Genomic DNA, 10,179 nt, shown 5'->3' with positions numbered 1-10,179 from the left:
ATAGCCCGCTGGTGCAAGTGCACTAGCGAAAAGAATTGAGTGCCATCTAATTTTTCTTTTAAGTAGGGTCGCAACCCATTGAAAGCTAGCCCTGTTAGTTGTTTTTCCGCGACATGAATCTGAAAGCATCGGTTTCTAGTGTCCCGGAATCTCCGGATATAGTCATTAACCGATTCTTCAGGCCCCTGTCGGACTGAAGCTAAGTCAGCCAATTCTAACTCATGTTCTCCTGAGAAGAAGTGCTCATGAAATTTCTGCTCTAATTCTTCCCAAGAGTTAATAGAATTTGGTGGCAAAGCAGCGTACCATGCAAATGCAGTATCAGTAAGGGACAACGAGAATAAACGAACGCGGTAGGCTTCCCCATCAGCCAATTCTCCCAAGTGTGCTATGAATTGGCTTATATGTTCGTGTGTGCTTTTCCCACTTTCACCAGAAAACTTAGAGAAGTCTGGTATTCTAGTTCCCTGTGGGTATGGCACGGTGTCGAATCGGTGGCTATAAGGCTTCCGATATGATTGCCCTGTACCTGACACACTAACACCGAGTTTGTCCCTGAACATCCCGGCTACCTCGTCTCTGACCCTCTCTGCCATGTCTGGCGACCATCCATTGAGTTTGTGGGTGGAGATTTCAGGTTGCCTGACATTACTCTGTCGGCTTTCCTCCCAGGTATGTTTGAGGTGTGTGTTAGGTGTCCTATTAATGTCACCAGCTCCTGCCCTATACCCCTCAGGCTCTCTTGTGGCCGAATAGTATTCAGCCCTATGTCCATGAGGTGGTATGGCATGATTATAATGTGTTGCTGGTGGGGCACCATAATGTTGCTGCGATGAATGTGGGAACTGTGCGTATTGCGCAGCTCTCGGCTCTGCGTATGCATATCCGGACGGTCCGGCGTAAGAGGCCGAATGGTCCGCGACCTGGCCAAATGGTCTGAAGGTATATCCAGATTGTCCAGCCGTATATGGTGCTACGTGGGTAGTCTCGCACCCAGACCGTCTGTCGTAAAGAACTAGACGGTCCGCGATCGGGCCGAATGGTCCAGGGCTGTACCCGGATGGATCGGCCATATATGGCGTGACTTGGGCAGTCTGCGCATGGACCCGTGTAGAGTCGGATGGTCCAGCGTAATACGTCGGCCGGTTGATGCCATATCCGGACGGTCCGGCGTAAGATGGCGGACGGTCCGCAACATATCCGGACGGTCCGGCGTGATGCACCGGACGGTCCGTGATGGGGCCAAAGTGTTCAGGGTTGTATCCTGATGGTCCGACCATGTACGGTGCGACCTGAGTGTTTTGTGTGCGGGCCTGCATCTGGTCGGACGGTCCGGCGAAATACGCCGGACGGTCCGCGGTATAACCGGACTGTCTGAGATGATGTTCGGATGGTCCGACCGCGTCCAGTACTTGCCGTGTGCCTAGTGGTTGTGGCTGTGGTGGTGGCGCGAAAGCGTGCATCGGCATACCATATGATGGCTGGGTCAAGGGTGACCCATTTATAGCCGATGTGTTTGACGCGGGTGGCACTGTATTAGACTCTCGCGATGGAAAGTTAGGAGCAGCTGATTTCTCGTATGCACGTAAATGCATTTTAATAGATTCATCTACATATTGCTTTAACTGATCTCCTCGTTGATCCATGAAAGTCGTAAGAGATAGATCTGGAGTACTTACAGCGGGACCCTGAAGTGGAGGTAGGAGAGATTCCATATCGATCTCCCCTTGACGGACGATCTTCTGGTGGCGATCTACCGTGAAGTGTGACAAGTACTTGTCCGCCGCCTCCTTGCGCCGTTCGGAGAGTTTATGCAGCAGTTCCGCCTCTTCCTTGTCGCGTTGTTCGTTCCATTGCCGCATCACCTCCTTCTCATCGCGCATTACGAGGTCTTCAAAGGGCCTTTGGTCATCAGCCGGGAGCGCCTCCATGGCCGGCTTGATGATGTTGGTAGTGGAGATCTTGGTGTGATCCTTAGAACCGGCCATTTATGGGCCGATTTTTAGCAGATCTAGACACCTATTCCCCAGCGGAGTCGCCAAAAGTATGTTGACGCTTTTTCGGAGCGCCAATCACTCAAGAAGAACCGGCGGCGGTGCCCTCTGCACAGGGGCGGACGGTCCGCGCGCAGGGGCCGGACGGTCCGCGGCCTGGTGCGAGGCGGCAACGCTCTCTGGTCAGACGCAGACGGTCCGCGGCACAGGGCCGGACGGTCCGCGACCTGGTGCAGGAGCTCGGGTTCCCTGCCTGACAGCCGGACGGTCCGCGCCCTAGGGCCGGACGGTCCGCGCGTGCGCAGGGGCGGCGGTAGATCGCCGACGGCGCCTGGATCTCGCTCCCGGGAGGGACCCCGTCGGGGAGGAGAGATCCTAGGAGTTGTCTAGGCTCGGGCAGGCCGACCTAGACCCCTCTAATCGACGTAGAGTCGAGGAGAGGCGGAGAATTTGGGGATTGGAATACTAAACTAGGGCTAAACTAGAACTAGACTAGAACTACTCCTAATGCATAAGGTAAAAACGAGTAATAGACTTGATTTGTTCGATTGTTGGGGGCTTCAATCGGCCGTAGCCCTTCATCTATATAAAGGGGAGGTCTGGATCCGCTTCCAACTGATTTTCGAGTTAATCCCGCGGTTTTAGGTAACAAATCCCGCGAGAAACTAGGAACCCTAACTGACTCTGCGCACGTGTTGGGGGCTTCAATCGGCCGTAGCCCTTCATCTATATAAAGGGGAGGTCTGGATCCGCTTCCAACTGATTTTCGAGTTAATCCCGCGGTTTTAGGTAACAAATCCCGCGAGAAACTAGGAACCCTAACTGACTCTGCGCACGCGCGGACCGTCCGCGCCACCACCGCGGACGGTCCGGACCGCGGACCGTCCGGCCTCCGGGCCGGACCGTCCGCACGGTCATTTTGGGTTCGAACACTTCGTTATCAAATATATGGAGTCATCGATGTGTTATGTTATCTGAATATCTTGCCTAGGTAGATCCAAACAATCGTTTTTTTTTTGGGTTAGAAGCGTTTGTCTGCAGGCTAGTCAAAAAACGCATCGACGAAAACGTACGCCAACACGACAGCTAGCATTTCTGCCTATGCATCTCCGTTTGATACACCGGAGGCGCTACTTATATATAGACCACGGTCGGCCACAGCGCCACTCGCACTCACAAGTCACACAGACCACAGCATCAGTATATCGCGTTTAATTTGCCGCCAAAATGGACAGGTCCTTCTCTCCCCTGCTAGCTTTGCTTTCCCTCGCCTGTATCGGCCTGAGCTCCCTCCGCTCCGGTTCCGCCGCAACGACCACCGCTGGCACCCCCGACGGCTCAGAGCTGTGGGGGTACGTCGAAGTCCGGCCAAGTAAGCTGTAACGCTGCTAGCTCCTCTTGCGACTTGCCAATAAGAACACCATCCAGCTCGAGCATTTGCTCTTCGTTCTGCCGGTCGCCACTCTTAGCATGCATCACGCACACTCTGCGTCGCCGTCGTTTTGCTTGCAGAGGCTCACCTGTTCTGGTGGTACTACAAGAGCCCGCAGAGGACGGCGACGCCGACGAAGCCATGGCCGACAGTCCTCTGGCTGCAGGGTGGCCCGGTACGCACTGCCACTCCTCCATTATATTCTAGAATATCTGCTCCTCTGTTATGCACAAGAACGTCGATCGTGTCTTGGTGGTCGTGGCTTTTAATTTGCAGGGCGCGTCCGGCGTCGGGCTCGGCAACTTCCAGGAGATCGGGCCGCTGGACGTGAACCTGCAGCCACGAAACTCGACATGGCTCCAGAAAGCCGACCTCATCTTCGTGGTCAGACACAGACAGACAGACAGACATCGAGATAGCTAGCCGCGCTGTAAAACCTGTGTTCCTATTGTTTTGCTGTGCTGAGTGAGTCTTTCATGCATGGCTCGACGGCACAGGACAACCCGGTCGGCGTCGGGTACAGCTACGTGGAGGACGACAGCCTGCTGGTGACAACCGACTGGCAGCAGGCGGCTGACGCCACCACGCTGCTCAAGGCGCTGGTCACGGAGGTGCCGACGCTGCAGAGCAGCCCGCTGTTCCTGGTCGCCGAGTCCTACGGCGGCAAGTACGCCGCCACGCTTGGCGCGTCCGTCGCCAGGGCCGCCCGCGCCGGCGAGCTGAACATCACGCTCGGAGGTACGTACGTAGCAGTGTAGCACACAGCACGCAGCACTGAACGTCTGAACCAATGGCATGGCTGAGCAATCCATGCACTCAGGACATTCTCGGTTCTTTTCCGGACAGGTGTCGCCCTCGGGGACAGCTGGGTCTCGCCGGAGGATTTCACGGTGAGCACGTGACACGAGCCATGGCCTTTCCGTGCACAGAACCGAATACATACGTACGTACGTACTGTGAATGAATAACGAACGAAATGCGTTTCGGATGGTGCAGCTCTCGTACACGCCGCTGCTCCTCAGCGTGTCGAGGCTTGACGACAACGCCGGCGACGAAGCAAACACGTAAGCACGCACGACGGCGGCAAGGCAACTTACCCGAGATATCTTTTCACAAGAGCGCACGCACGTACGCCAACCGTATCTCTTGTCAGGATGGCGGAGACGGTGAAGGAGCAGATCGCGGCGGGCAATTTCAGCAACGCGGAGGCTTCGTGGAACGATCTGCTGCATTTCATCAAACATAGGAGCGGCGACGTTGTAAGTGCTGACCGTCGACTACGGCGTTCTGCACTCTACACATCGATTCATTGTTACACTTGCAGTTAACTAAACAGGAGTCCGTTTGCTCTCACGCTCGCTCTCTTTTCAGGACGTATACAATTTCCTCGACGGCAGCTTGGACCAGGGGACACCAGCGGCGGCCTCGTCACCAGGCACCGTGAAGGCTCTGATGAAGTACTCGAGGTACCTCAGCGGCAGGGAGGACTTGGCCGCCGGCTCCAACAACATCACCGGCATCATGAATGGAGTCATCAAGGAGAAGCTCAAAATCATCCCCAAAGACCTGGAGTGAGCGCGTCGTCCTCGGCGTTATGTACGTGTTTGTTCCTGGCCAGTGCACGCAGTGATCTGATGCTGGAAATTCCAATTGCAGGTGGGAGGAGCTTAACGAGGCTGTTTATAACGCGCTGGTCAATGATATAATGAAGCCAAAAATCGAGGAGGTGGGCGTCCAATCTTGACTGATCATCATCTCGACGGTCTAAACATACATGTATTAGTTACCTATAGGTTTGTTCAGGTGGATAATGTTCGCTGGACTTGCTCTGCTAGGTGTGTTTAAGTGAATGATGTCCAGGAAGTAGCAGCTCAGTTCGACTGACTTCGAATGTTGCATTGCAGATTGATGAGCTACTGTCTTACGGTGTCAATGTGACGGTGTACAACGGCCAGGTCAGTACTACACTCTGCCTCTTCAGGTCCTAATTTCTGAGTTCTCCACTCAGTTGGCAGAAACATTGCATCATGAAAGCTAAAGATTTAAACATGTTAAGATCAATGAATAAAACACTGTCACTCCTATTCCATGCCTAAAGATATTCGTGGATTTTTCCTGCCTTTCACTACTGGTTAGCTTAGAGCAAGCACCCAGGGTACAATCAATCGGACTGTATATGGGTTAGTCCTGGGATCTTCTTTAGAAAAGATGGTATCCTTTTCTGGAAACTATGAACCATGCATGATCGACAAATTTAATCAAATATGGTACATATGGACAACCTACCTCATCTAGAGATAGGCATCTGAATTAGCCATTCATACATTATTCATAATCAAGACAATTTTCAGTGCTGTACTTGATACCTGTATATGTTTTTTTTTCCACCAATCTGAAGCTCGACATAATCTGTTCAACCATCGGCGCAGAAGCATGGGTTCAGAAGCTCAAGTAAGTCACCATGTCTTTCTTCCCCCCCCCCCCCCCCCCCCCCCCCCCCCCTACAAGTAACAAGGAAACATCTGTAATTCGCAATGGTATACACTATATTCAGATGGGACGGGCTGAAGACCTTCCTGAGCCTGCCGAGGCAGACTCTATACTGTGGCCTCAGCAAAGGCGCCAAGGCTTTTGTCAGGTCCTACAACAACCTGCACTTCTACTGGATCCTTGGAGCTGGCCACTACGTAAGTATAAACACATAGCATCTCGCCTGGGATCTGCTTCCCGTGTGGCCCAATTATACTGGGATGCTGCCCTAGAAGCTGATCTGTTGATCTGCTCTCTGTTTGTAGGTGCCTATCGACCAGCCTTGTGTCGCGCTTGACATGATCGGCAACATAACGCAGTCCCCAGCAACTTAGTGAATTACTATTATACTTGAGTTAACTGACTCAGTCCCCAGCAAGTAAAATATAGTGTATACCATTCACCAAGAAGTACATTAAATGTTATGCTTGAAAGGCACTAGTGTGTTCGGAAAAGACGGCATAGTTGATTCTCCAAATGAAAGAGAAAAAAAGGACAAAAAATAACATCCTAGTACAATTTGCAATGTATCGATTTAAGTGCAACGAACTTTGGAAGAGAAAGAGAAAATGAATGTGTTGTGGACAATCAATCAATCTGCACACACTAGCACTATATCTTTATAAGCGCCGCTATTGTGAATTTGAAAGATATAGTGTGATCATATATTCATATGGCAGTGGGAGTGGTTAGGGCTACAACTTCATTTACTCCCTTGATCCACATCCACCAATATAAGACAAGAGTATTGTCGGCGTTTCGGACCCGCGAGGACCGTCAACCGACCAGTAAATTTGTTGTTGTGTGTCTCTGTCCAGATGAGTTGATACAAGATAGAACACAGGCGGAAAATGTGGCTTATGTTATCTCGCACCGGGGTGCTTGTAGTAGGGGTTACAAGCGTCGCGCGAGAGAGCGAGGGCGAGAGCGACCAACGTTGTCAGTGTTGCCGCGTCTGCCCACGGCGTCCAACGTGTGTCCACGACGTGCCTTAGGAAGGCCCTAGACATCCCCTTTTATAGATACAAGGAGATGCCCAGCTGTACAATGGGGTGTAGCTGCGGGCTAACGTGGCCGTCGGAGAAGTGCCTTGAGCCCTGTAGAAGCACAGTTGTCGACGTGGCATGGATCCTGCTGACGTTGTCTTGCTTCCGTAGGAGGTTGAGAGCAATCCGACGTCATGGGCGCACGCGGGGAACCATCATTACTTGTTACCGTAGTAACTTTAGATGGGACACCAGTCTTGTTCCTTCATAGCCCGAGGCAGCTAGCTAGAAGTAGGGTAATGATGTATCCCCTGTAGCGTAGTCGGTCCGAGGCCCAGGTCGGGCGAGGCAGAGACTTCTCCTGAGGCCGAGGCTGGGCTCGGGCGGGGTTGTGACTCCTCCTGAGGCCGAGGCCTGGGGTCGAGCGAGGCGGAGATCTTCTTCCGAGGTCGAGGCTGAGGCCGAGGCCTGAGGTCGGGCGAGGCGGAGCTCCTTGTTGCGCCCGAGGCCGAACTCGTGGGAGATCGTGACTCAGTTTTATCCTGGTGGTTGGCACGGTAGCCGGAGCGGGGTGAACGGCGCTGTTTTCCTGTCAGATCGGTCAGTAAAGGGGCGAAGTGACTGCGGTCACTTCGACCTTGCCGACTGAGGCACGTGTGTCAGGATAAGGTGTCAGGTGATCCCCACATTAAATGCGCATGCGATACGGTCGGCTAGTAAGGCGATTTGGCCTAGGTCGCTGCACGACAAAGTCTGCCCAAGCTAGGCTTCAAGCGAGCCGAGGGTGCGCTCATCGCCTGAGGGGATCCTCGGGCGAGGCGTGAATCCGTCCGGGACTACTATTCCCGCCCGAGGCTGTGCTCGGATGAGGTCACGTCCCTTGGTAGGCGTGGCCTTGACTTGGACCGCGCTTTATCAGCCGCGTATGGTTTGTTCTGAAGATGCTTTCCAGCCGGATTAAGGAGCATTGGGGGTACCCCTAATTACGGTACCCGACAAGTATATTTTCACTACCGAGTTCCATTAAACTATATTGTCACATACACTACCACAAAACTAGATCTCTCGAGTCAGTAAAATATATTCCCAAAGGTGACATGTGGTTTCCGCCTCTAGTACGAGGTATTTGTAACCGAATATTTTCATAGGTGGAAGATTCAACTATGTCTACAAATAGGTTTATAGAGGACAATGCTCTAAGACACTCATCATCGATCCCTATACATCATAGGTGCATATGACATGTGGGTATTTCTCAATTGAGTTCCAACACTCTCCCATTGCCATACATTTCCATGGGTTGATCATCATGTTTGTTGTAGCCTTTTCCCATATGATATTCTTATATCCACCAACAAGGACTATACAAGACAGTGCTAGAAACATGTTAGCCACTAAAACTACAAGCTATAGACCAAGCTCTACGAAATCGTATGCAAGAGGCGATAGAATCACATGGTCATACCAATTTGAAATATTGGTACTAGTTGAAAACCTTTAACGTTGATTATGTCATCAATTAGGCTACAAGTCCGATAACTTGGGCAAAGTGTAGGAAGCAAATTTAACCATAAAATGAAATCCTACATAAGACAATGTCTATATGATGCTAGAAATATATGAATTGAAAGTTATTAGGTTAAACACTCACTACCTTAGCATGGGTCCGAATAACTTGTGCACATGATTCTTGGGTTCGGTCCCGGTTGGTGTAATGTCCTCTCCAAACTATTACTCTCCTCTTCGACTCAGATTTTAGTTGATGGTGAGTCAGGAGGCCTCATCTCTCACGAACAGGGATTGTGGCAGGGAGACCCTTTATCCTCCATGCTCTTCATTTTGGTCATGGATGTATTTAACTTGTTGGTGTTGAAGGCCTTAGAATTAGAGCTTCTGAAGCCTTTCTTATGAAGAGGGAAGGGATAGAGAATCTCTATATATGCTAATGATGTGGTACTCTATCTCAAACCTTATGTGGGGGAGTTGACTGCCATTAAAGAGGTCTTGAGGATTTTTTGGATTGCTTTTGGACTTGTTACCAATATTAGCAAATGTTCAATCACTCCTATCCAATGCAGTGAAGAAGATGTTGCGGAATTGCAGAATGTTATGCCCTACAATGTGGTTAGCTTCCCATGTTAGTACCTTGATCTACCCTTATCGGTGAAAGTTGGGAAAAACATCTCCTTTTGTTGGTGGATAAAGTGGTTAATTATCTCCCTAATTGGAAGGCGATGCTCATTCCCTGATAGGAAGAGCGACCTTAGTGAAGGTTATGCTTACTGCTATCCCAATTCACCATTAAATTTCCTTACATTTCCCCCAAGTGGGTCCTCAAAGCGATACATAAAATCTAGAGAGGTTTTCTTTGGAAAGGAAGTAAAGACGCCAAAGGAGGGCACTGTCTCGTTAATTGGGAGCAGGTTTGCAGACCCCTTGATCTTGGCAGGCTTGGAATCTACAATTTAGAGATGCTTGGTTGGGCCTTAAATATGATATGGTTGTGGATTAAAAATCCAACCAAGCATACCTTTGTCTGATCTCAAAATTCAAGCTCATCCAAGTGTAGCTGCCTTATTTATCTCATGTGTCATTTCAGTCGTTGGGGATGGAAGAGGGACCCTTTTTGGAAGGATCATTGGTGGCATGGTCAATCTCTCTCTTCTTTCTTGCCCCCAATCTTATAGCTATGATTCCCCAAAGAGTGTATAATGAAAGAATTGTTAGGAAGGCTCTCACTAATTTGTAGTGGATTAAGGACCTCAGGGGACATCACCTTTCTTCCTGAGCTCTCTTGGAGTAATTTTTGTTATGGAATTTGCTTACATATGAGAATTTGTCTCCTACGACTTCTAATCACTTCATATGGACACCCTTGACCTCTAACTCTTACTCTTCTCAACATATGACCATTTATTTGAGGGATATGTTAAGTTTGAATCAGATGAAAGAATATGGAAGTGTCTTTAGAATTCTGGTAGATTGGTGTCTTTAGAAGCATCAGAATGTCTATGCATTTAATGGAGCTTCCCCTAGTGTCTCCAAACTCATTCTGGACATTAAAGGTGAGGCTAGTTTATGGGGTATGGCTAGTGCTATGAAGTTGATAGAGTTGTGGCCTCCTTAGAGTCTAGTTTTGACTTTTTCTTCGATGTGTGTGTTCCTTTTCTACCTTCTAGCAGTTTGTACTTGCCCATTTTGGGCCCCTTTTGTCTGAATACAAAGATACACAACTCTC

General features: G+C 50.3%; 1 protein-coding gene across 1 annotated transcript; it reads left to right on the top strand.

The window, feature by feature from the left end:
• The first annotated feature begins 3,185 nt into the window (after positions 1 to 3,185).
• On the top strand, positions 3,186 to 6,534 carry LOC103639013 (serine carboxypeptidase-like 51). Its single transcript, XM_008661791.3, has 13 exons — positions 3,186 to 3,366; positions 3,507 to 3,601; positions 3,703 to 3,810; positions 3,924 to 4,164; positions 4,273 to 4,316; positions 4,423 to 4,490; positions 4,580 to 4,685; positions 4,798 to 4,997; positions 5,083 to 5,152; positions 5,331 to 5,381; positions 5,825 to 5,877; positions 5,981 to 6,113; positions 6,222 to 6,534. The coding sequence occupies exons 1-13, from the start codon at positions 3,222 to 3,224 to the stop codon at positions 6,288 to 6,290; spliced, it is 1,383 nt and encodes a 460-aa protein (XP_008660013.1). The 5' UTR covers positions 3,186 to 3,221; the 3' UTR covers positions 6,291 to 6,534.
• Positions 6,535 to 10,179: the final 3,645 nt, after the last annotated feature.

Source organism: Zea mays, chromosome 9 (assembly GCF_902167145.1).
Source record: "Zea mays cultivar B73 chromosome 9, Zm-B73-REFERENCE-NAM-5.0, whole genome shotgun sequence".
NCBI lineage: Eukaryota > Viridiplantae > Streptophyta > Magnoliopsida > Poales > Poaceae > Zea > Zea mays.
Note: the sequence above shows the minus strand (reverse complement) of the source record. Positions and strands in the feature narration are given on the sequence as shown.

Coding starts and splice junctions, on each gene's coding strand:
- LOC103639013 (XM_008661791.3), top strand. CDS start 3,222: ATGGACAGGTCCTTCTCTCCCCTGCTAGCTTTGCTTTCCCTCGCCTGT. Junction 4,165..4,272: donor GCTGAACATCACGCTCGGAG/GTACGTACGTAG, acceptor TTTTCCGGACAG/GTGTCGCCCTCGGGGACAGC. Junction 4,317..4,422: donor TCTCGCCGGAGGATTTCACG/GTGAGCACGTGA, acceptor CGGATGGTGCAG/CTCTCGTACACGCCGCTGCT.